The sequence below is a fragment of the Vigna umbellata genome, chromosome 1, assembly GCF_029865625.1.
Source record: "Vigna umbellata cultivar VRB3 chromosome 1, Vumbellata_1.0, whole genome shotgun sequence".
NCBI lineage: Eukaryota > Viridiplantae > Streptophyta > Magnoliopsida > Fabales > Fabaceae > Vigna > Vigna umbellata.
The window spans coordinates 22,014,940-22,042,762 of record NC_142165.1 but is presented as its reverse complement, the minus strand read 5'-3'; the positions used below and the strand labels follow the sequence as shown (position 1 = coordinate 22,042,762).

The 27,823-nt window shown below is 34.7% G+C and overlaps 1 protein-coding gene across 3 annotated transcripts; it reads right to left on the bottom strand.

Annotated features, from left to right (window-relative positions):
• Positions 1 to 328: 328 nt before the first annotated feature.
• LOC124838065 (AFG1-like ATPase family protein) lies at positions 329 to 26,921 on the bottom strand. 3 transcript variants are annotated; one of them, XM_088100387.1, is made up of 14 exons: positions 26,614 to 26,921; positions 26,318 to 26,454; positions 26,005 to 26,141; positions 25,630 to 25,775; positions 24,810 to 24,889; positions 24,442 to 24,699; positions 9,144 to 9,254; positions 8,842 to 8,964; positions 7,670 to 7,794; positions 7,525 to 7,594; positions 5,942 to 6,034; positions 5,337 to 5,464; positions 994 to 1,135; positions 329 to 729 (listed from the first exon to the last, which is right to left on the bottom strand). In XM_088100387.1, exons 1-14 carry the CDS (start codon positions 26,738 to 26,740, stop codon positions 628 to 630), a joined length of 1,779 nt encoding a protein of 592 aa, XP_087956513.1. In that variant the 5' UTR covers positions 26,741 to 26,921; the 3' UTR covers positions 329 to 627. The 3 variants fall into 3 exon arrangements, with proteins under 3 accessions (XP_087956513.1, XP_087956518.1, XP_087956521.1); XM_088100392.1 differs by having other exon boundaries at positions 26,355 to 26,454; positions 26,614 to 26,637; XM_088100395.1 differs by lacking the exon at positions 26,614 to 26,921 and having other exon boundaries at positions 26,300 to 26,427.
• Positions 26,922 to 27,823: the final 902 nt, after the last annotated feature.

Below are 27,823 nucleotides of genomic sequence, written 5' to 3'. Positions count from 1 at the left end.
TGACAATGCCACTACTACTACATAGCACAATAGTAACATGACATGTGACAAAAAAACTTAGAACAAAAAAAATATTAAAATATTATGAATTGACATGCGATGTATACCAACATGATGGTAATGCCAATTTAAAGAAATGCCAGTCTAAAGAAAATGACCTAATTAGATCACTTTTACAAATTAGATGACTTAATTACACTAAATAAAAATTAAGACTCTAATTGAATTTTTCAAACAAATTAAATAACTAAAAGAGGATTTTAGCCTAAAGAGAATGACGTAGTATTTAAGAAAGCTGATGTTAAAGATGGATTATTCCTACACAGAATTCCTCCGAAATCATGTTCAAATATATTATATTAAAATAGATACAGAAAATTTTGTTCACTGAGGGGGTTGATTGCCACGTAGGAGGTAACCTTTTTCCTCCCTTATTTGTAAGGACTAAAGAATAAACATGTAATTTGATCACTCAAGTCTATGATGCTTACTACTGCACCAATGTTCACAGATTATTATACCTAATATATAAAGTCAGTTTAACATCAGACAACAGTTTCAGGCAGAACAAGGAAATTAAAAAAGAAAAAATAAAAACTTCAGGTTAACGAATCAAAATATAGGCTGTCACAATTGTTGTGACTGTTTATATTGCCTCTGAAAATAGGGGTGGAAATCACTTACTCCATCCAAGTATAATGGAGTTTGCATTTCAATCAGGCGTGAGACCTATAAAGGAAGATTCAAATGTTAATAGGTAATTTCTTATTCCATCCAAGTATAGGATCTGTACAAATAATTTAGGAGACACTCCCTCCATCCTACTTTGTTTGACGATTAAGATTTTGACACAGAAATTTAGAAATGTAATTAATATTTTAGACTCCATAAAAATGATTTTTATTTTGTAAGATATTCCTTGTCCTTTATATTGATTAATTTCTCTCTTACATATACTTTCTATACTAAAAGCAGAGAACAGTTGCTACTTACAGCTCTGTGAAAAGCAAACAACTCTTCTTGACCAGATAGTATGGATGTGATACTAGAAGGGGCACCTGCTGAGCTCACCCTGCCTTCTGCCAAGACATTGCGACGAAGTTTCCCACCATCAATCTCTGTTTCGAACTGGAAACTGGAACCAAAACAGGAGTGAAAAGGTTCAGTCAACTGTGAATCATTTAATTAGGACTATATCAAAAGCAAAGCTGATAAGTCTGAAGTCTGCATTGCTTAATTCATTATTTGGAAACTCCTAGTAAAAGGACTTGAAAATACATGCAAATGAGGAGGAAAACTGATTCAAATGCATTGATAGTAAACCGCTGCAAAATCCATGGGAAAGAGGGTCAGATTAAGCCCGAAAAAAGTGACCCAAAAATGAATTTGACACACAACATTCAATAACTTTTTCCTTTTATAGATTGGGAGAAATTATGATGATCATGGTAGTTGGGGTGAAGTACGCATGTGGGTATCTCAAAATTAGAAGAAAATAATTTCTCTCTTATTCAGTCTCATTACATATATCTAATATATATATATATATATATATATATATATATATATATATATATATATATATATATATATACACACACATTCAATGGATAACTTAGAAAACAAGCACAAGCTATTCTAGGAAATAAATCCCCGAGATTAAAGGATTGATACGCTAGTAATAAACCAAGATATAGTCCATATACAAAATTAAAACCAATAGGAATAAAATCTGAAACTTTCTAAATATCTTGACGGAATAAATATAAAGCCTCTTAAAATATCTTGACATGGTACATATAGAACTTTACCATCTATTTACTTGGGCATAATGTGTTGAAATCTATTTTGAGCAATACTAATAATTGATTTATTATTACAAAAGAGAGTCACAGATTCTTCATTTCACTTTAATATTATTCAACTATAACAATTCACATACCCCTTGTTCCATAACTCAAAAATTTTTCCTCCAAACTAAACCTTCCACTCAAGAGTATGCAATATCCTGAGGTAGACCTCCAATCAATAACAAACTAAACACAGTTTGCATCAATATACATCTCTATTTCATTTTCCATTTATCTTGATCAACAATTCCCTTCATGGACTTGCCTTCAAATATTGAGGATTCTATTCAAAGCCTGAAAATGTCATTCTCTTGGATCATGATGAATTAATTAACCACACTCACAATATAAGCTATGTCTAATCTAGTGTGAGCTAAATAAGTAAGCTTCCCTACAAGTCTCTGATATTGGCCTTTATTCACTACAAAACTATCTTCGTCGCTCTCAGTTCTATTTTTGTTCTACATGAGATCTGGTGGCCTTGCAATCAATCTTACTCGTTTCTATGAGCAGGCCTAAAACATATTTCCTTTGGAAGATAGAGATGCCCCTTTTAGAGTAGGAAACTTCTATTCCAAGGAAGAACTTCATGTTTTGTAGATCCTTCTCGAATTGAGCAACAAACTTTTCTTTCAAGATTAGTTTATTATGTTCATCATCCCTTGCAACAGTCATGTCATCCACATAAACCAAGAGAAGAGTAAGTTTCCCTTCAAAAGAATGTTTGATAGATAGGGTATGGTCACCTTGACATCAATGGCATCACAAGGAAATCATAATTTGAGTTAGTCTAGCAAACCAAGCATGGGTGAGTGTTTTGAGTCCATACAAGGCTTTCTTCAACATAAACACCTTATTCCTCTCTTCAATAGACCCAAAGTCATGTGGGATCTCCATATCAACTTCTTCTAGATGCCCATGCAAAAAGACATATTTCATATCAAACCATTATAGATCCCAACTAAAGTGTGTTGCCAACAAGACAATGATTCTAACCTTATTCATCTATGCCACATAGAAGTGGCTCCTAACCAAAGTGTGTTGCCAACAAGATGATGATTCTAACCTTATTCATCTATGCCTTACAAGAAAATGCTTCCTCTTAATCAACATTATAGCTTTGAGTATATCTTTTTCCAATTGAGCTTGCTTTGTAATGATCTAATGTGTCATCAGACCAATATTTAACAATGTAGATCCACCTACGTTCTACAACCTTTTTATCTTGTGACCAGTCAACAATCTCCAAAGTCTGATTCTTTTCTATGATACTCATCTCTTCATTTATGACTTAAATCTAATTCTTATCCTTTACTGCCTCTAGGACTGATGTAGGAACTCTAAATACACGAATGCCAAAGAGAAAAATTTGGTGTTGCACACAAAGATGCTTAGTGGACACAAATTGACCGTTTTCCTTTTCTCAAGGCAACAGGCACATCATTAAGATTGGGCTCAGTTACTATTCAAGGAATTTTCTAGAGGTTCATGAGTATAAATACTTACATCCGGATCAGAAGAGTGGAGCTGTTCTTGGACTAGTGTAGGATCCTCCCGTCTCCATTGATATATTGTATACGAAAGAGACTCTTTGTATCACTAATATCTAGTATTGATCCTGGCTTAGAAACAAAATTGCCCTCATAAAAACAGCCTTGCAGGATGTATCAATGATAATAAAAATATGAGAAGATCCCTAAACTAAATGAACAAAGGACGTCTCAAGTGACTCAAAAGGCTCAACTTCTATAGAATTCCCCCCTGAAGTTGAGAATGCATGTAGAAAGATTCAACTTCATAAAATGTGACATCCATTGTTAGGTAGTGGGTTTGGAACCTAACAAGAACACACTCAAAAGATAGAAAGAACAATGAAAGAATGGGTTTTTGTATTGATATTGTGAACAAAGTACACTGATAGCACTAATGGAGGCCTAATCCCCCTCTTAGCCCTAACAGAGGCATAATCCCCCTCTTCTGGCCAAAGTCCAGATTTACAAAATAATACTCAAAAGCTCTCCTCTAACAATGAATAGAACTCTATTTATATAAGATCTCTCATCCCGCCCTTCCTAACCGCTCTCTCATTTTCCCGCCTTTCTTAACTGCTCTCTCATTTCCTCTTCCTTCTATCCTCTTACCTTAGATCCTATCATCCATGGAGGTATAATTTCTGACTCAGAGCATGGTAACAAAGATAAACCTTTTTTACCAAAAACATAACCAATGAATATATACTTAATGACTTTAGGATTTAGTTTCCCAGGAAACTATGTGAAAATGGACAAACGCAACACACCCAAAAACAAGAGTTTGAAGGCTACACAAAATGAACAAATAGAAAGAAAGATGATATAGATTAAACAAGACTAAAACCATTCAGAACACACATGGGTAATTTGTTAATGAGGCAGGCAGCTATAGCCTGCCCCTAATAAGACTTAAGGATAGGCACTTCGAAAAGAATGACCCAAGTCACGTCAAGGAGGTGCCTATCTTTTCTTTCAAAAATATCATTTTGTTGTGTATCCACACATTTTCTTTCATGAACAACATCATTTTCAAAAAGAACATGTCATGGTTTTACATGTTCCCTCCCATAATCAATATGCACACATTTAACTGACTTCCCAAATCATGTGTGTATCATACAAAAACGTTTTATAAATAAAGAAAAATTTTCAAAATTTTCTTTCATGAGGAAAATCCGTGTGTTATGAGTAAAATCATCAATAAAAGAGAGGAATCATTTAGCATTTGGTAATACTAGAATTTGACGCAAGACCCATATATCAGAGTGAATTAATTCAAAAGAAATCAACACTTTTTATTACAAGGAGAATGTGGCACAATGCTGTTTTGCTCCCTGACACACATAACACTTAAATGATTCAACAAACTCTTTTGAAAATAAAGGAAACATAGACCTAAGAACATAAAATGACTAATGTCTAGGACAACAATGGAGAAAACTCCAAAGTAGTGAAAGACTAGAGACAAGAGATAAGTTACGAATGAAATAAAAAGTTGCATCTTTTATAATCTGATTGATCCCAAAAGTCTGTTGGGGCCACTATCTCAATGTGCTTGATAATTTGGATTACAACTATTTAGAGGAAAAATTATTAGAAATTTGCTACACAAACCCATTTGTTTCCAGCTACAAGGCCTAACTAGCATCAGAACAATGACTAAATAGTGTATTGAAGTACAATAACCAAAAAGGAAGCATCCAGTAACACAACACTAAAGTTGCACCTTGGTCACTGGTTGTTAATGAACTTGAATCCAGAAAAATACTATTCGTATGCAAGGGGAAGATTGTACACAATGACTCTCCTTCACACCTTCACAAACTGAGGAACCTTAGGCTCACCCGATTAGACTAGTTTAGTTTTATTTCCGGTGAGGCAGGTCTAAAACAACTATACTATGTAATCCAAAGCTCTTCATGCATCATATAGCTCACAAAACAGATAAAATCACCTTTCCAGGTCAAAAAGTGTGCCCTCCTCAGTTCCTTGAAATAATTCATCAATTGAAGAGGATGCCAAACAACATAGGCAGCAATGATGATTGTATAACTCATCAATAAGGGTAATAAATCTCCGTGCCTGAAATGTAGATTTCTTTTTCTCAGAACAGAACACCGATAGCAGAGACAAGTGTTTTGTAAATAAATGCAAAGTGTGAAAAATAAGACTGATTTATTATTCTCAATCATAAAAAATACATTCTGATACTCTCTATTTGTAATAATCTAATTCTCCTAAAAAGGGAAATAGGAAAACTAGGAAAGTAAAATAAAGGAAAATAGAAAAACTAGGAAAGTAAAATAAAATAAAAGATTATATATCTATTTCCTCTAATTAGGAAGATTCTAAAGATATTATCTATCTTTTAATAAAGATATTATCTCAAATTACAACACAAAGGATAATAGAAAAAAAATTAAGCAATGTACTTGAGGAATATCTTTAAAAATATACTGATGCAGAATAAGAAAGCCAGTTTCTGATAATATTTTGCAGTAGTAAATTAGGCAATTACCACTACATTGGGGCTAACTAACTTATCTGTACTGATAATACCTTGTCACGGATGCGCATACTCATTACTGGAATATCAGATATGAACACAGTGTGAAAGTTTTCGGCAACTGCAATATAATCTGCTGCACCCAACTGAAAGTAAAAATAATTAGAGAGAGAGCATATGATGTGCACTTGCTTGCATATGAAAAATCACACTGAAGAATTAAAATCATGATGATTTGAATCCAAGCCAAATAGTAATTGAGGAGAAAGGGAATAACAACAAAGCTTAGGATTTGTACAATCATTAAGGTCTTCACAACCAACCACCTAAACATCAACCCATGGTGGTATTTTGGGTACCCTTTCTCCAACTAGATTTCCACTCAACTTAGCCTTTCCCTCCTTTCCTACTTCAGGTTAAACATTCCTAACTCAAAAACTTAGAAGGCTAATTTGTTTATTATTAAAGAGTTATAGAAAAATTATGCTAGAGATCCCACATCTGACTATAAAAATATGACCAAATTATAATTTATAAGTAGATGCAAACTCCACCTTACAAGTTGGACTTATCATAGTAACGTTTGTTGGGTCTAAAGTGTCACTCACTATTCGACCATCCACAAATATTTAGTCTAGCTCGAGATGTCTAGGTTTCGGTGTGAGGGAATGTGGTTAAGTTAAGTTTAAAGTTTATTTTAAAAATTTCAATTGTTTACTGCTATAAATATAACTAATTCTATGTTGTAATCAGAGTAGGAATATGCTGTAAATACCTGTATTTCCATAGTTTAAGAAATCCCTAAATTGTGGGATCAATTTTCAAATATTTTCAATAACGAATCAGGGTTGAGAGGATACCTTTGAAGCACTTCTAAACAGTTTTGGATTTCAAGTCTTACCTTATTATCAAAGGTTTTACATGATTCCAAATTTGTACTCTAATACTCTAATACCTCACTATCCTTGAGGCAATAGTAGTTACAAAGGTCACCAAAACAATAATAAACATCAGAAGGCAAAGAATTAATTCAAATGTTCCCCTATACGTGTGAAGTATGAACTAACTCTTGTAAGTTGTTCTTACCCATTTGGGCCATGAACAGTTTAATGAAACACATAATATCAACTTGCCATTTAAGAAAAATAAATAAAAGTAAACCTCACAATAATATTCAAAGGCTTAATGACTTTTTTGGTCCTACTATTTATTTATTTTGTTCAATCTCATCCCACTATTAATAAATGAATCAAACTGGTCCCTTATTTTTTAAATCAAATACAGTTTGTTCTCTTCTATCCAAATTGACTTAAAATTTTGATGTTAATTAACAGCAACCGTTACTATCACTAAAAGGTTGTCACTAATTAGTGCCAATGGTTCTTTTTAGCGACACTGTCATGAACCGAGACTAATAGTGGTAAGTCAATTTAGACAAAGGTACAAAGTTGGTTCAATTTTAAGAAAACAAAGGACCAAATTATGTCCACTTGAAGTCAAAGAAACATATTAAACCATCTATTAATAGTGAGACAAAATTGAATACAATAAATAACAAGACCAAAAAGGCAATTAAGCCTGTTTGCATTAGTTGGAAAAGTACTTTAGAAAACAGCCAAACTAAGAAATAATGTACCGGACGACCACAAAGATATTCAAATGTAAAGCGCGCAACTCCATCAAAGCTTTTGGGAACCTCAAGTGTCCTGGGATTGAACGAAATTATACTGTCAATGTTTATTATTCATCTCATTTAACAGAATTAAATTTCCAAAGGGTACCTTCCAAACATCACTGAGATGGTGGTGTTGGAAACTATTCTTCCTCCCAATCTGCTTGTTACATCATGCCACTTTTTCTCAAATTCATTGGTTGCTTCCTTTCCAATAGGCCAGAAAAAGTGCACCTACGTATCAATAGCCATTAAAATTCCAATATGTTCCAATTTCAAATTGCATAATAAGATTACCCAACTATTGTGATTACATAATGGTACATATCCACCAATCCTAATTATTATGGCTTTTAACTGTGCCAAATGGCGTTGTGAGATGATTACATTATGATCCAAAGCTGACCGAACAAGACTTTGATGTTGTTCTTGTACATAATTTCTAATGATGAAGATACACAAAATTAAGGAAATTATAGGTTGATAAAGCTCATGATCCATACCATAAAGTTACGGTAAAGGGTAGCTAAACAAAATCTAAGAGATCCACACAACTAAATAACAGTCTGGTTTTATGCTGGGCAGGTTGACCATAAATTTCTATAACATTGGATTGACCCATATATGATTAGTTAAAAAGACTTACATGTGACTTTTTTAAAAATTGTAAGAATTTATGTATAGAGGGAAAAAGAGAGATAAAAGAAAATGTATTTGAGATGTAATATTACGTCATGTATAGATGTATTTGTTCTAAAAACCTAAAACACTGACTGCGTTTGTGCTAATCATATTCCTAAATAATTAGGAAAAGACTTGGTTGTTGTTGTTGCTAGATTACCCTTCCTCTACTATGAAAGAAATTGCAGCACATTTTGATAGGATATAATATGATAGGTTATAATGGGTAATAGGTGTGCAGGAGAGAGAAAACAGTTTAGGAATTAATTGTTCAGTTTAGGAATTAATTGTTGTTGGGTAGTTAGAAGTGGGTTGCCTTCATAAGAAGGCAAGGGGGGTCTGGTAGAGGGGACAGTTTTTTATATCAATTGTATAGACAGGAACCTTGATCCTGTGGAGGGGATTATGCTCCCATTTACTGGTTGTACATGACATTGGTTGATGTGAATACATATTTTCATTCTTTTCTTACCATTTGGGTGCTATTGTATAAGTGTGTGCTGTGAGACAGTTAGGTTTCATACCCAGAAACCTAACACATTTGCAGTTATTTTTTCATAATTGAGACAGGTTCAGAAAAAAAAAAACTTCAATTCTCACCTGGTTTTCTGATTTTTGTGCTAAAAAACGACGGTAGTCAATTTCGCTCCCTATCAATACCTTCTCACAATGGTCTTCCAATTTGGAGACAAGTTTCCGAAATATTTCTTTTTGCATACCAGCCTGCACAAAATCAAGAGTGAGAACTTGTTTCAATTTTTTCTATGATGAAAGGGGATCTAATTCTTCTGAAACAGAAAATTATAGGCCATGTCATTGGTGTAGTTATTGACTCTAACACAATTAAAAACTGGTTAAAATGATAGCAGGTACTGTGAAAGATTGACTACTAAAGAAAACACCTCATTTAAGTCGCTTGGTGCTCGATTACTGGTAGCCACAATTATAGTTCCACTGCTCAGCAATCTGCTTAGAATTCCAGATAAAGCCACAATAGCAAATACATCAACAGTCTGAAATATAGAGTACCAAAACTTAGTCATATTCTACACTAAAAGATATAGAATGAAGAAATAAATCATTGCAGTACAGAGCTAGCTCAACAATCATGCTACGAATGAGTCAAAAAGAAACAGAAAAATTGGTTCAACTCCATCTAAAAACAGTGGTGCCTCAATGCCATCAGAGTTTTCACTAGATACTATGAAACAAAATTGAAGTATACATACAGATAGGGGAAATATTTCTAGGCAAGCAATCCATAAAGATCGCACATCAGAAAATAGAGCATGCTTGGGGAGAATGCTTCAAACCATAAAAGGAAGCTTACACACAAGCCGAGAATCACCCAAGTAAATGTTAGCAAAAATCAAAGATGAAGTTTTGATGATGAACAGATTTGCACAAGTCAAGATCCATAAAGACAAATTGAAGATCTCTGTATTTTATAAAGCTTTTATAATAATCAAAGTTGATGTAATAGTGCTCAAATATCTATTAGGGTTGATTCTTGTAATTTATATTTGATTTATTTAGTTAATCGATTATTCCTGAGAATAATCAATTAACACTAGCCGTTGGGGGTTTCAGATTTGAAAAACTAGCCGTTGGGGGTTTCAGATTTGAAAAACTAGCCGTTGTACTCATTATTAATCGATTAATATTTATGTTAATCGATTAAATGCGTTAGATGGCCCGTTTTCGAAGAATGGAAGGGTATTAGGCTGAGTCTATAAAATGGCTCACTCTTTATCTCAAAAATAACTCTTCCCTTGTGCTCTAGTACTCATAAATCATTGAGACTTGTGTGCTCTTATTCGGCTTGTGAAACTCTTGTCTGTGGAGCTGGTGAAGTGCTACTACGGTGACAAAGGAAATAGCCGGTTCATCCTTGGTGTGTCTAAGGAGGTGTTCGGAAGAGAATCATCCTTCGTGAAGTATTCGGAGGAGGTGTTCATCCTTTGTGAAGACTCAAAGGAGGTGTAGGTTCATCTCTTGTGGTATCAAGAGAGGTGGTTTCTAAACTTTTACAAATTGTGTTTCTTTGTGATTGTAATTTGTAATTGTTTTGTGTTAGTGAAAAAGGTTTATCTTGTTTGAGATAAGCGACTGGACGTAGGATTGGTAAGATCCGAACCAGGATAAAATCATCTGTGCAAATTTCTCTCAACCTTACTCTCTTTATTTGTCTTTATTATTTGCTTGGTAAGTTTAATTGAGTAGAAATTAAAAGGCACACGTTCGTATTAAAAACCCTCTTGGTTTGTTATTCCACGCTAATAATTCCGTTGCAGCGATTCTAACAATTGGCATCAGAGCTTGCTTTGATAGTCATTCAAATGGCAGGATCACATCAAACCTTTGCAGAGGGTGCATCAATCAATAGACCCCCACTATTTACAGGTGAGAACTATGCATTCTGGAAGGTAAGAATGCAAATATTTATTGAATCTATTGATTGTGAAATTTGGGATGTTATTGCATCTGGTTCTTCTGTTCCTACTAACAATATACAGGAAACAAAGCCCCGTGGTCAATGGACCATTGAAGAAAAGAAAAGAATTCAGAATGATGTAAAAGCTCGGAATATTATTGCATCAGCATTGACTTTTGATGAGTTCTACAGGGTTTCTGTCTGCAAAACTGCTCAAGAAATGTGGGACGTGCTCAGAGTGACACATGAAGGAACGGATGACGTAAAGAGGGCAAGAAAGAACTCCCTAATTCAAGAGTATGAAATGTTCCGGATGAAGCAAGGAGAAACAATTTCCGACGTTCAAAAACGCTTCACCAACATTGTCAATCATCTCATTGGACTAGGTAAGTCATTTGATACTGATGAATTAAACATTAAAATCTTGAAGTCTTTAGACAGGTCGTGGCAACCTAAGGTGACTGCAATCTCGGAGTCACAAAACCTCAACACCATGACTATGGCGGCACTATTTGGAAAGTTGAGGGAACATGAATTAGATCTTGGAAGACTTGATGAAGAAGAAGCAAAAGCCAAAACCAACAAGAAGAGTTTGGCATTAAAATCAGAGGTTGAAAGAAGCAAAGCTAAATCGGAAGATGAAGATTCAGACGAAGAGGAAAACTTAAGCCTAGTGATCAAAAGATTAAACAAGTTCATGAAGTCTAAAGGTAAAGGAAGGTTTAGATACGAAAAGAAAGATAATCAAGCATCTTCCTCAAATTACCGATGCTATGGCTGTGGAGAGAAGGGGCATCTAAAGGCAGACTGCCCAAATCAAAAGAAAGGTGAAGACAAAAAGGAGAAAAGATTCTTCAAGAAAAAGAAAGCATACATCGCATGGGAAGATGACAACGAAACAATTTCCGATTTGAGCGAATCTGATGAAGAAGCAAACATTTGTTTAGTGGTGAACGACGACGCTGGAAGCCAAGTAAGTACATCTAGCGATTCTGATAATTATAGTCAAATTAGTGAAGATGAATTGCATGAAACTTATGCTGCTTTAATAGTAGAATCTGAAAAATTAGATAAAGCTCATAAGAAATTGAAAAAGGATTTCAAAAATTTAAAATTAAATTTTGAAAATATTTCTGAAGAAAATAAAAATTTGAAATCAGACTTTGAAAATATTCTTGAAGAAAATAAAAATTTAAAATTAAATTTTGAAAATATTTTTGAAGAAAATAAAAATTTGAAATCAGACTTTGAAAATATTCTTGAAGAAAATAAAAATTTAAAATTAAATTTTGAAAATATTTTTGAAGAAAATAAAGATTTAAAAAGTAAAGTTTTATATTATGAAAAAGAAAAATATATTGCTAATAATGAATGTGAGTCTTGCACACAATTCAAATATTTTTCTGAAAATACAACCTTAGGAGAATGTAGTAAAAATAACGAAAATAAGGTTGTTAAAAATGAGTATGTTCCTAAAATTAAAAACAAACAGGATAATAGAACCCGTAGAATATGGGTAGAAAAAGGAACAACTTATAGGAACACAAACGTTATATCATGCTTTTATTGTATGAAAAAGGGTCATACTTCAAATAAATGTAAAATTAAGCATTATGGTGTTCCAAGTGGTAGATATGTTTGGGTTGTAAAATGATTTCTTTTTTCTAAATCTAACCCAAAGGACCCATACAAGTAGTTGGGTACCTATTGTTTAATATTTACAATTTCTTTAAAACAATATTTAAGAAAATTTTATTCCAAGGCCGAGGAAACTATTTTTTTGGATATCTTCTAATATACAAAACATATATAGTTTCCAATCGGAAAACATTTGAAATAGAAGAATGTGTGCATGTTGTCTTTGATGAAATTGTAGACCTTGAGGCAAAACCTCTTGAGTCAGTTGAATTAGATGCAGGCAATGATGAAGATTTGTAGAAGACAACAAATGAAGCGAAGAATGATGACAATCCTCAAGATGAAGATCTAAACAAAATATGGAAACAACCTAGAGGATTATCATTACGAAGTTGGAGGCATATCTAAAGGGGTAAACATTAGAAGAGATCTAAGAATCTTTAGAAATATCTTAGGATTGAATTTTTAAATGCGTTCCAGTTTTGCAATTTTGAAAAACTAGCCATATTTTTGTATGCTTTAAAATTCCTATCTTATATAGTTCAATGTATGTTTAAACATGTTTTATAAGTTCTTCATCCTAAAATTATTTACTTTAAATATCCTATTGTGTATGTTTGAATGAATCTTTAAATTTGAAATATTTTTAGCTCATATGCATACATGCTTTTATTAAGGGGGAGTATTATCTTAGGGGGAGAACATCAAACACACCTTTTTAATTATGATCAAAAAGGGGGAGAAAATGTTTAAAGCTTATTTAAGCTTATTTGCTTATTTGTGTTTATTCACTAATGCACTTTTTCTTCCATAAGTTGTGTTTTATCCAGATTATTACTAAAAAGCTTTATCTCAGAAGAATTTTTTATCATCATCAAAAAGGGGGAGAATGTTAGCAAAAATCAAAGATGAAGTTTTGATGATGAACAGATTTGCACAAGTCAAGATCCATAAAGACAAATTGAAGATCTCTGTATTTTATAAAGCTTTTATAATAATCAAAGTTGATGTAATAGTGCTCAAATATCTATTAGGGTTGATTCTTGTAATTTATATTTGATTTATTTAGTTAATCGATTATTCCTGAGAATAATCAATTAACACTAGCCGTTGGGGGTTTCAGATTTGAAAAACTAGCCGTTGGGGGTTTCAGATTTGAAAAACTAGCCGTTGTACTCATTATTAATCGATTAATATTTATGTTAATCGATTAAATGCGTTAGATGGCCCGTTTTCGAAGAATGGAAGGGTATTAGGCTGAGTCTATAAAATGGCTCACTCTTTATCTCAAAAATAACTCTTCCCTTGTGCTCTAGTACTCATAAATCATTGAGACTTGTGTGCTCTTATTCGGCTTGTGAAACTCTTGTCTGTGGAGCTGGTGAAGTGCTACTACGGTGACAAAGGAAATAGCCGGTTCATCCTTGGTGTGTCTAAGGAGGTGTTCGGAAGAGAATCATCCTTCGTGAAGTATTCGGAGGAGGTGTTCATCCTTTGTGAAGACTCAAAGGAGGTGTAGGTTCATCTCTTGTGGTATCAAGAGAGGTGGTTTCTAAACTTTTACAAATTGTGTTTCTTTGTGATTGTAATTTGTAATTGTTTTGTGTTAGTGAAAAAGGTTTATCTTGTTTGAGATAAGCGACTGGACGTAGGATTGGTAAGATCCGAACCAGGATAAAATCATCTGTGCAAATTTCTCTCAACCTTACTCTCTTTATTTGTCTTTATTATTTGCTTGGTAAGTTTAATTGAGTAGAAATTAAAAGGCACACGTTCGTATTAAAAACCCTCTTGGTTTGTTATTCCACGCTAATAATTCCGTTGCAGCGATTCTAACAATTGGCATCAGAGCTTGCTTTGATAGTCATTCAAATGGCAGGATCACATCAAACCTTTGCAGAGGGTGCATCAATCAATAGACCCCCACTATTTACAGGTGAGAACTATGCATTCTGGAAGGTAAGAATGCAAATATTTATTGAATCTATTGATTGTGAAATTTGGGATGTTATTGCATCTGGTTCTTCTGTTCCTACTAACAATATACAGGAAACAAAGCCCCGTGGTCAATGGACCATTGAAGAAAAGAAAAGAATTCAGAATGATGTAAAAGCTCGGAATATTATTGCATCAGCATTGACTTTTGATGAGTTCTACAGGGTTTCTGTCTGCAAAACTGCTCAAGAAATGTGGGACGTGCTCAGAGTGACACATGAAGGAACGGATGACGTAAAGAGGGCAAGAAAGAACTCCCTAATTCAAGAGTATGAAATGTTCCGGATGAAGCAAGGAGAAACAATTTCCGACGTTCAAAAACGCTTCACCAACATTGTCAATCATCTCATTGGACTAGGTAAGTCATTTGATACTGATGAATTAAACATTAAAATCTTGAAGTCTTTAGACAGGTCGTGGCAACCTAAGGTGACTGCAATCTCGGAGTCACAAAACCTCAACACCATGACTATGGCGGCACTATTTGGAAAGTTGAGGGAACATGAATTAGATCTTGGAAGACTTGATGAAGAAGAAGCAAAAGCCAAAACCAACAAGAAGAGTTTGGCATTAAAATCAGAGGTTGAAAGAAGCAAAGCTAAATCGGAAGATGAAGATTCAGACGAAGAGGAAAACTTAAGCCTAGTGATCAAAAGATTAAACAAGTTCATGAAGTCTAAAGGTAAAGGAAGGTTTAGATACGAAAAGAAAGATAATCAAGCATCTTCCTCAAATTACCGATGCTATGGCTGTGGAGAGAAGGGGCATCTAAAGGCAGACTGCCCAAATCAAAAGAAAGGTGAAGACAAAAAGGAGAAAAGATTCTTCAAGAAAAAGAAAGCATACATTGCATGGGAAGATGACAATGAAACAATTTCCGATTTGAGCGAATCTGATGAAGAAGCAAACATTTGTTTAGTGGTGAACGACGACGCTGGAAGCCAAGTAAGTACATCTAGCGATTCTGATAATTATAGTCAAATTAGTGAAGATGAATTGCATGAAACTTATGCTGCTTTAATAGTAGAATCTGAAAAATTAGATAAAGCTCATAAGAAATTGAAAAAGGATTTCAAAAATTTAAAATTAAATTTTGAAAATATTTCTGAAGAAAATAAAAATTTGAAATCAGACTTTGAAAATATTCTTGAAGAAAATAAAAATTTAAAATTAAATTTTGAAAATATTTTTGAAGAAAATAAAAATTTGAAATCAGACTTTGAAAATATTCTTGAAGAAAATAAAAATTTAAAATTAAATTTTGAAAATATTTTTGAAGAAAATAAAGATTTAAAAAGTAAAGTTTTATATTATGAAAAAGAAAAATATATTGCTAATAATGAATGTGAGTCTTGCACACAATTCAAATATTTTTCTGAAAATACAACCTTAGGAGAATGTAGTAAAAATAACGAAAATAAGGTTGTTAAAAATGAGTATGTTCCTAAAATTAAAAACAAACAGGATAATAGAACCCGTAGAATATGGGTAGAAAAAGGAACAACTTATAGGAACACAAACGTTATATCATGCTTTTATTGTATGAAAAAGGGTCATACTTCAAATAAATGTAAAATTAAGCATTATGGTGTTCCAAGTGGTAGATATGTTTGGGTTGTAAAATGATTTCTTTTTTCTAAATCTAACCCAAAGGACCCATACAAGTAGTTGGGTACCTATTGTTTAATATTTACAATTTCTTTAAAACAATATTTAAGAAAATTTTATTCCAAGGCCGAGGAAACTATTTTTTTGGATATCTTCTAATATACAAAACATATATAGTTTCCAATCGGAAAACATTTGAAATAGAAGAATGTGTGCATGTTGTCTTTGATGAAATTGTAGACCTTGAGGCAAAACCTCTTGAGTCAGTTGAATTAGATGCAGGCAATGATGAAGATTTGTAGAAGACAACAAATGAAGCGAAGAATGATGACAATCCTCAAGATGAAGATCTAAACAAAATATGGAAACAACCTAGAGGATTATCATTACGAAGTTGGAGGCATATCTAAAGGGGTAAACATTAGAAGAGATCTAAGAATCTTTAGAAATATCTTAGGATTGAATTTTTAAATGCGTTCCAGTTTTGCAATTTTGAAAAACTAGCCATATTTTTGTATGCTTTAAAATTCCTATCTTATATAGTTCAATGTATGTTTAAACATGTTTTATAAGTTCTTCATCCTAAAATTATTTACTTTAAATATCCTATTGTGTATGTTTGAATGAATCTTTAAATTTGAAATATTTTTAGCTCATATGCATACATGCTTTTATTAAGGGGGAGTATTATCTTAGGGGGAGAACATCAAACACACCTTTTTAATTATGATCAAAAAGGGGGAGAAAATGTTTAAAGCTTATTTAAGCTTATTTGCTTATTTGTGTTTATTCACTAATGCACTTTTTCTTCCATAAGTTGTGTTTTATCCAGATTATTACTAAAAAGCTTTATCTCAGAAGAATTTTTTATCATCATCAAAAAGGGGGAGAATGTTAGCAAAAATCAAAGATGAAGTTTTGATGATGAACAGATTTGCACAAGTCAAGATCCATAAAGACAAATTGAAGATCTCTGTATTTTATAAAGCTTTTATAATAATCAAAGTTGATGTAATAGTGCTCAAATATCTATTAGGGTTGATTCTTGTAATTTATATTTGATTTATTTAGTTAATCGATTATTCCTGAGAATAATCAATTAACACTAGCCGTTGGGGGTTTCAGATTTGAAAAACTAGCCGTTGGGGGTTTCAGATTTGAAAAACTAGCCGTTGTACTCATTATTAATCGATTAATATTTATGTTAATCGATTAAATGCGTTAGATGGCCCGTTTTCGAAGAATGGAAGGGTATTAGGCTGAGTCTATAAAATGGCTCACTCTTTATCTCAAAAATAACTCTTCCCTTGTGCTCTAGTACTCATAAATCATTGAGACTTGTGTGCTCTTATTCGGCTTGTGAAACTCTTGTCTGTGGAGCTGGTGAAGTGCTACTACGGTGACAAAGGAAATAGCCGGTTCATCCTTGGTGTGTCTAAGGAGGTGTTCGGAAGAGAATCATCCTTCGTGAAGTATTCGGAGGAGGTGTTCATCCTTTGTGAAGACTCAAAGGAGGTGTAGGTTCATCTCTTGTGGTATCAAGAGAGGTGGTTTCTAAACTTTTACAAATTGTGTTTCTTTGTGATTGTAATTTGTAATTGTTTTGTGTTAGTGAAAAAGGTTTATCTTGTTTGAGATAAGCGACTGGACGTAGGATTGGTAAGATCCGAACCAGGATAAAATCATCTGTGCAAATTTCTCTCAACCTTACTCTCTTTATTTGTCTTTATTATTTGCTTGGTAAGTTTAATTGAGTAGAAATTAAAAGGCACACGTTCGTATTAAAAACCCTCTTGGTTTGTTATTCCACGCTAATAATTCCGTTGCAGCGATTCTAACAGTAAAACCAAGGGGTTAATCTATATAAACTTCTTCCTACAATTTACCTTATAGGAAGGTGATAGGATATTGGGTAATAAGATAGAAGGGGGCCGAACGGTAGGAGGCAAGGGGGAGCCGAACGGTAGGAGGCAAAGGGAAGCAAGCCGAACGGTGGAAGGCGGGGAGAGGTCAAGCCGAACGGTGGAAGGCATGGAAAGGTCAGGTTGAACGATGGAAGGCGGTGAAGAGTTGGAGCCGAACAGTAGGGTGCAGGGGAAGCAAAGCTGAATGGGAGCTGAACCCGATCGGTTGAAGAGTGACTATCCTAACTGGGACAACAGTTAGGATAGGCGGGAAATATTTAGAAATAATTATAGTAAATAAGAATATATCTTAGGGAAATATTTTATATAGAACAATATTCATATTTTATTCTAGGAAAAGATTTTATTCTAGGGAAATATTTTATTTAGGAAATAATTAATATAAATAAAGGGAGAGTCTAGGGTTAAAGGTATGTTTTTGATTATTGAGTTGTTGACAGGCGGCTACCGTCTTGTGAGGGAGGTTATGCTTCCAAAGTAATTGAAGGAGGTTATGCTTCCAATTATTGTTTACCTTTGTTTATTCAGATATTACCATCAATAAAAGAAATTCTTTAGTTCAATTCCATTCTTTCATTATTATTTTGCTTACTTTGAGTGTGTGAGAGGTCGTTCTGGTTAAGTTTCATACTCAGGTACGTAACAGAAGGCCTTTTTAATATCCTACTGTCGAAGAGTTCAATGATGAACAACAGCCATAGCCATAGCCAAAAAGAGACAAATGAAAGTAAGTAAGTTATTTAGCCATAAGGGAAAAAGTATCCCCATAATCTTAATTTTGTATATCATTTGGTGACCAAGACAACTTTTAACTTGTCAACATGACCCATTAGGTCTAATTTTCTCTGTACAAACTCAATGACCAACCAACAGTTTTCTTGCCAGGAGATAAAGGAACAAGTTTCCAAGTGTCTCTAGGATGTAAAGCGGCCATCTCCTCGACCATTACCTAGTGCCATCTAGGATCAGCCATGGTTTCTCGAATAATCTTAGGACTAGACACAAAATCCAAAGAAGAAACAAAAGAGAAATAAGATGGAGACAAATGACCACAATTAATGGTCAAGGAATAAAGGGTTAGAATTATGAAACATTTACCTTTTCGTATTGGAATACGAAGTTCAAGAGCAAGCGATGTGGGTGGAGCAGTCATAGGAAAAAGAGATGATGCTTATGGATCATTTTGAGTGATTCACAACTAGATTTTGAGACCGTCTATGATATTGAAGCAATGGAGGTGGAGAAGCAACAATTGTTTGAGGCGAAACAAGCAAGACTTTTGAAGATTCTATTGAAAAATTGGCATCCAATATAGTAGAACTTAAGAAAGGAGTAGTGTTGAGAAAGGTGACATTAATAGAAATAATATATCGTTGAAGTTAAGGACAAAAACAATGATAGCCCTTATGAAGGCATAAATAACCAAGAAAAAAAAACTTGGGAGATCTAACAGAAAGTTTATCTTTACCTAGAGTAAGGTAATGGACGAAGCATGTGTAACCAAACAGTTGAAAATAAGAGTGATTTATTATTCTCAATGATAAAAAATACATTCTGATACTCTCTATTTGTAATAATCTAATTCTCCTAAAAAGGAAAATAGAGAAGCTAGGAAAGTAAAATAAAATAAAAGATTATATATCTATTTCCTCTAATTAAGAAGATTCTAAAGATATTATCTCAAATTACAACACTCCCCCTCAAGCTGGATCATACAAGATTGTATGAACCAAGCTTGGAATAGTCAAACTCAATTGTAGAGAACGTCAATAAACCTAATTGGACAGCAATGGACAAAAGCGAACTAGCACAATGAAACTTCAACTTGGACAGCAATGGACGAGGGTGAACTAGCACCATGAAACTTCAACTTGGACAGCAATGGACGAGAGAGATTTCCATCAAAAATAGATGATGACTTGCAGCAGCAAACAGCAACAAACTACAAGAACAAATGAAGGGCCTCCAGTGGCGAACAACAACAAACTGTAGGGAGTGGATTGCCATCAATAGTGGCGAACAACAACAAAACTTCAAGAACATGATTTTCATGAGTAACATATGGGAGGCCTTCAAAGGCTAATAGCCACAAACTTGTAGGGACTTAACCACCCTGAACAACAATGAACCTTTAAGGACTTAATTTCCCTAACAACAACGAACCTTTAGGGACTTAACTGCCCTAACAACAACGAACCTTCAAGGACTTTACTGTCCTGAACAACAACAAACCTTTAGGGACTTAACTGCCCTGAATAACAACAAACCTTTAGGGACTTAACTGCCCTGAATAGCAACAAACCTGCAGGTACTGAACTACCCTGCAGCGGCTAACAACAACAATCCTGTAGGGACTTAACCACCCTACAGCGGCTTAAACTTTTCTTCTCCTCACGACTGAACGACATATGCACGTCAATGACAGAACATGAAGGTGGAAGAACTAGTGAGAACCGATCCGTACTTCTTGGGAACAAATCGAAACCCCTAACATCGAACGAGTCAAATCAGCGGATGGTTTCATAGAACAACTCTCAGTAAGTTGTTAAAACAAGGCATTGAAGGTGAAAAGATCCTTTCACATGGCAGAAAGCAAATCACTTATAACTTATTATGGCATCAAAAGACCAATGAAGTGAGGTAGTGGCGTCCAAAGAGTCCGGGGTCTAATGAGATCCCCCAACCTTGAACACGTCAACCCGGCAAGAAAGTGAATTAAGTGGTGCAGACAGGAAACAGTCGGGTCTGTTTTCCTATGATAGGAGAACACTTGCAAGAGAGAATCACGGAATTGTAACCAGATGGTGGAGACACATCAGTGGCTCACAAGTTGAATCAACGGAGCAGCAAGGAAAGGAAGAGCAATCGCTTGGTCCCAAGAAGGAGCGTACATGGATTCCAACTCCTCCAAGTTGAATTGGAGGTGGAACACCCGAACATCAAAGGATTGTTCAAGGATTGTTCAAGGATTGTTCAAGGATTGGCGAGACTCTTGTCTGTGGTGGCAACGACTGACTACAGTGGCGGTTGACTACGCCGGCACCGGCGCCGACAATGGCATCAGCGGCATCAAAGCAGCGGAGAAGACAGCAAAGGGTAGGATGAAAGACCAAACCAGAATGCAGAAACGAGAGGAGGTCCAGCGATGCGGAAGTGTGCTTCGAGAAGACGAAGATGTTGTGAAGACAACGAAGATGGCAGCCATGGCTGCTATGGAGGGTCAGAGAGATGGAGGTCCGGCGACACGACCGGTAGCGGCGCGTTGCGATTCCGACACCGAGAAGGCGGCGCGTGACAAACACGCACCAGAGATCATATGTAGAAAGGCAGTGCGTGGAGGCGCATTGAGTGGAGTTTGGTCCTGACTCCGGCGGGGTTGGCCATCGCTCAAGGAGGCGGTCCAGATCCGCTGGTCATTGGACGAAAGTGCGACGGTGGCCGGCGGCAGACGGTGGTCGGCGGCGTACGGAGGACGATGGTGGTCGATGGTGAAGAGCACGATGCACAACAGAATAAACAGTGAAGTGGCCTTTCATGGGTTCTTTGAAGAAGAGACTTTCGGTCTCTTTGATTCAACTGACAGTCAATAAGAATGCCAAAAAGAGCCAAAATTGATTGGGCATCAACAGATCTAAAGCACCAGTTTCAGCTACTAGTCTGAAAGGGAATGGGTTCGAATTCCATTCTGATCATACTCAAATAAACTCTGTATTTGGTAATACTGGAAAAAAGGCTAGAATTCTAAGGCAGAACTTGACTAGGGCACTTGGAACCCATTAAAAACACATGTTAAAGAAGAGACTTTTAGGAGCTGCCGGCGGACAGCAAAGACAGCGGTAGCGGATTAGACAAGCTCTGATACCAAGTTGAAAATAAGAGTGATTTATTATTCTCAATGATAAAAAATACATTATGATACTCTCTATTTGTAATAATTTAATTCTCCTAAAAAGGAAAATAGGGAAACTAGGAAACTAAAATAAAATAATAGATTATATATCTATTTCCTCTAATTAACAAGATTCTAAAGATATTATCTCAAATTACAACACAAACACACAAAGAGGAATGGAGTAAGGATCTTATGTTGGATACAAGAGAGAGTGAGGGACCTAATTATTAAGGACAGAGGAAGGAATGTGGTTGATCATATAACATGATGTGAGAAGCAAATCTCCCCCGAAGTGAAAAGGAACAATGTTGTGAAGAAGGATATGGGGCAGTTTCAACCAATTCTCAATTCTTTTTTTCAGCGACACCATTTTTTTGTAGTGTGTGAGAGCAAGATGTTCGATAAAGAATACCTTGTGAACTAGAAAAGGGTTGAAACTAGGAAGGCATATACTCGTGAGCATTGTCAATGTGTAAAATTTTAAAAGATGTGTCAAATTGATATTAAACTTCAATTAAGAAACTTTGGAATGTAGAAAAAAGACAATAATGATTTTTTATTAAGAACAATTATTCATTAAGAATAACCAAGTACATAGAGAAAAATCGTCAATGAAAATAACAAAGTAATTGAAACCCAAAGTTAAACTGATGCAACTGGGACCTCAACTATATGAATGAACCAAGTCAAAAGAGGACAAAAAACTTTTATTAACTTGAGGACCATAGGTATGATGAGTGTGTTTTCCTAACTGACTAGACTCACATTGAAAAGACGAATTGTGAGAAAAACTTGGAACAGTAAGACACATTTGGGTAATACTGGGATGACCTAGTGTTGATGTCCAAGTGCTTGAGGAGTTGTGGAGATACAAGCAACCAATTGTAACAAATAGTATTATCCTTGCGACTAATGTCCTGCTCTAATTGTTTGTCTGGTACACTGATCCTAAATAAGAACAAAATAATTATAAAAAACAATAGGGTAATTTTGGTTGAGTTAGCTTGCTAGGGAAGATTAAATTAAAAGGACACCCAGGATATAAAACACAAAATCTAGGGTAAGATTAGGAGAGGGTTATGTTTGATCAATGCCATGAAATTTTATTTGGGAACGAACTACCATGAAAATAGAAGGTAAAGAATTCAAATAAGACAGTTGAGAGAAAAAGGAGTTGTTACCAATCATATAATTAGAGGTGCCAAAGTCAAGAATCCAAGGTCCCAAGGGAAAGACTGAGAAACAAAAGATACCAAATTGAGCAATGGCAGCTATAGGTTGTGTATGATGCACAGTTGTCTTGTAGGCATCAATAGAAATTGAAACCTCACTAGTTGCTCCTAGAGAAACAACTTGAGCAATATTAACCGTCTTTGGTTGTTTTTGTGTCTTTGTACTACATTCTACCTCAATATGGTCATCTCATTGAAAAAAGTTACAGCAAGGGCGTTGACCACAATAGCCACCATGATTTTCACTTTGTCCCCACCCTAGTTGATAGAATGGGAGTAAAAGATAGAGGAATTTTGTTGTAAGTTCAGAAGATTGCCAAAACATGAGAGGAATTGAGAGATGAAGTGTCCACTAACAATGTCAGAAGATGGAATAATAGTGTTCAATAATATCTGATTATGGACAAAATCAAGCTCAAGAGAAAGTCCAACAAGTGCAAACATTCCATGTTGTTCAGCATGGTTTTTTGCACCATTAGTGAAATGCATGAGTGCATCAAAATCTTTAATTAAGCAATCGAGCTCATTGAGATAGGTCTTCAAGCTTTAGAAAAACAAGGTTGGAGATAGCATTGAAAAGTTGATGAACATCATTGGACTAAATGCTCTTCGCTTTGGAAACCAAAGAACGCTATGAAGAGGCATCAATTTACTTCTATTGGGCTTGATCAATGCTAGGAATATCTTTGGCTTGCTTGGTCAAGTGGTCATCATGACCTTAACCCTAGAACCACAATTGAACAACAGCAACCCAAGGGCTGTAGTTGCTTGTCCCGGTCCACATGGAATCAACGAAACAGTAGTGTAAGTCTTTGCAATAGCGGTATTTGAGTGGTAGTTGTCAAAAGCCACGGGAAATGAACCTAAAAGAGGGACACTTGAGTGTGAGTAAGGAGGCAAAGGGTGTGTCGTCAAGTAGGTCATCTTAGGAAATCTGTTATGGGTATGTGAAATACACGGAGAGCTGCGAACAAAGCTTGGTGGTCACCAAGAGAGGGTGGTTCTGGTTGCAGCAGTCATTAGAGGAAAAACACTTAGTGATGAAGGAAAAGAGCATGCCATGGCCATGGGTACTATTTAGCCAGGATTTAAAAACAGGGATCGAAAGTAAACCTGAACTAATCATGGCATATAAAAAAATGTTATCTGAATGTTATGTGTCTAATGCAGACCATACAGTATGTATTTATACCAATTTGTAGAATCAAATACAGTAAATTACTGTCTAATAATTAGGAATCAATGACCCTAATTTCCTTAAATTTGTGTTAACTAATGACTAAAAAAATTTTAACAGCTAATGGCTAATTACATTCTAACACTAATTATTAAATAAAAGAAAGTAGTGTATAAAATCTATTACCGCCAAGTGATCAAATCAAGGTTTGATGGATAGTGGCAAGGTAACAATAATTTAGGATACAAATATGAGGAATTCACAATTCATTATAACAAAATGTATGTATTTTCCTTTACCTGTATCTCATCAAAGCACAAAATGCTAGCTCCTTTCTCATTTTCTTCTCCATCCAGGAAAAACTTATCTGCTACAGCTGGAAGAATGTTCTTTATTTGCATCTCTTGCTTGTATCTTTCCTCAGCAGCCAACCACTCCTTAGCTTTAATGTCAAATGGAAGACTCATAATCCAACCAGCAACAGCCGATTGCAAAGGCTTCTCTTCAATTTGGCTCTTCCATATCTTGTGCATATGTTCATTAATTCTGAGCATGGCCTGCATATTAGTGAAGGAATTGTTTTCAACACCATGTTCATAATAATTACCAATGCTCTGACAAAAGTAAGATGGTGCATACATTCTAGAAAGCAACATATAAGACTCACCTCATGAAAGTGATACCTTCTTCGATGTTTTACAATTCCTTTAGTAGAACTATAGAACATGTCCATCAACATTGTCTTTCCTTTCAACATTAGAATTGAACCAATATAGTTAGAGAAGAGTTGGATATTGTGTGTGTGTTTATTTATGATAGATAGGAAATCTAGGTGGAAGGTTAATTGTATGAGTTATGTGTGGATAGTGTGAGTGGAGAACTTCCATTGAACTTTTTAATGACAAAACAGGAAAAGGTAATCTATTAATTAAATAAGTGGCAATAAGTCCGGCTTTCCCCCAAAAAATTTTTGGACATAATTTTGATAAAGGAGTGTTCTACTTTGTTGTAGAAAGTGCCCATTTTTCTATTCAACAATTCCATTTTGATAAGTACGAAATTGTAGAAGTTGCTAAATTATCCCTTGATGAGTTGCAGCTAGAGACTACATTTAGGCCTTGCCTTGCGTAGATTGGCAAGGTGTTCTCTTGGATTTTTTTGTTCAATGATGATGCCTCTTAGTATTTTCTGGAGACTCATCATATTAGAAATTGTAAATCTATTTTAATAACTTGTTTTGAGGATAATATATGAATCTTAATTCTCAATTAGACTTTTGTAATGTTGGTCACATTTAATATGTGTGTGTGTGTAGTGTCCGGATGTCTTATATTTTAGACATCAGTTGTACCCTAGTGTAATACCCTTGTGTAATGTGTGTCTCAAAGTTCATAATTCATATTTAGAAATCAAATCAGCCTGATATAAGTTTACATCATAGGTAAGTATAACAATCCAAAAGAAGAAAAGTACAAGAAGGTAAATACCGCTGCCAACATTGCCATATATGTAAAGTCCTTTAGGAGCTGGGGGAGCAGTTGGACGACGACCAACAAGTGAATCCAACTTCTTCTCACGTTTAAGATACGATACCCATTTTCCCACCCCTGGCTCCATATTCTCAGGTCTTTTCCTGAATCACGGAAAAGGACATGTAGCTTCAATACATGTCACAATACAAGTAGCTTCAATCAAAGAACACATTCTAACCAAGACAGAAAAATGAAATCAAATCAGCGGTGAACAGACAGAAGCTGAATTTGAAATTACAGCCATCATTGAAAATCCATAGAAACATTGAAATTGCATCGTCTTAAGCGTCCAGTTTAATCAAAACCATGTTAAATTAACCCAGAACTCACCGGGATGTCCATCTTTCAGTAAGCTTATTGTTCAACCGCTTCCACCAGTCCTCATCCTTCTGGTGCAGCTCAACTTCCTCCATAAGAAGTCTCCGCCGCTCATTCTCCCGCTGCTTCTTCCAATTAGCTAGATTCACCTACACACAGTGAGGACAGATTCAAAAACCACATACACAAACAAAAACAAAAACCAAGCCTGCAAATAAGTTTAAAGAAAAGAAAAACTTCTTTTTTTTATCGGCAAAAGAAAAGAAAAACATGCTGGTTAGTGGAACAAATAAATTAGTAACCGAACATCCAATTCCAATTATACATGATACTCCTCCATATCTTTCTCATACTGCTCCAACCTGGCAAGCAAACTCTCAAGCTCTGAAGCAACACTCTCTTGGTAAGGATCATACTGCAACTTCCCTTGATCAACTAGACTTTTGTACTGAACAAGCGGCCCTGGAAAGCAACAATTCCGCACAGAAATTAACGAATCACGAATTCCATTCAAAAGTTGAAAAACAAACACGGTTAATTCCTAAAATCAAATTACAACAGAGCGTGGATGATTATGACAATGAAATTGAAATCGAATTGAAAATGTGAATAAATATTAACCTGGACGGTTCTGCCGATACGATTGATCGCAATAAGAGCGAAACACAGTGACGCGGAACTTGGAGGCTGGGCTTGAAAACGCCGCGAGTTGTTTGGATTTGGAGAGAAGATTCCATATTCTTCTCATTTTTTATTTTTTTTTGTTGAGAAATTTTGTTTTCAAAAGTGAATGAACTTCTGTACTTGCATTTGATCAGAAAGTAGTTGTAATGACAGACGCGAGTTGAGGAGTTTAGAAGGAAGACAGAACGTGTATGTGAGTGACGTGGCTGCTTCCCTCACCACCAGAAGAAACTAAATTGGAAAGTGCAACATTAATATTATTCCGGACTTGCTTAGGCTTTTCTTTTTCTCCGACGACGAGAAGGAAAGATACCTACTTTAAAGTTTAGGCTATTTTTTTTATGTGATTTTATTATAAATTTAGATATTATATTTCAGTTTTTATAAAATTTTGAATTAGGTATGTTTTAGTTCTTATTAAGAAAGATAACAAATTATACAAACTTATTTTTATAATGGTTCACTCTAACAAAGTTAGGATATGTTATTTCTTAAACTCTAATAAAGTTAGGATATGTTATTTCTTAAACACACTTAAAAGTTTTCACTAATATTTAAAAGATTATAATGAGTTTTATCGCTATTAGTTTACAAACTATTTAATCTAGGTAGATAAGTTTAATCACTTATGGTTCAACACTAGTATACTTAACTAGACTACTCCACATAATTAAACAACAAAGTGTTTTAATTCACTTCTGAATATACTAATACAACAAAAGTGTTTTTGAAAAACAAGTACACATTAAAAGCTCTCAAAGAATGCATAATTTCAATACAAAGTCATCTTCAAAAAAGATTCATTACTCAAAGAGTTGATTTCGGTGAGAGTAAGTAGTCTTTAGGTACGAAGTCAAATGTTAGGTTGCATTTTGGAAGAACAACTTAGCAGAGATGGTGTGTACGACTTGTTTAGAGTATAAAATACTAAAGAAACATTCCAAGAATGTTTTTCTATCTCTTAACATCTTTCTTTCAGGTGTAGGACTTTTAAATAAAGAAACAAAGCACCATAGAAATAAGTACAATGCATTTAATGTTTTAAATGATATAGATCATTTAGGCATGTTTCGTGTACTAAGCATTTAACACATAGATTGGTTCTTTTTTAGTAATACATTGTTTACAATAAAAAGGTACAATATTA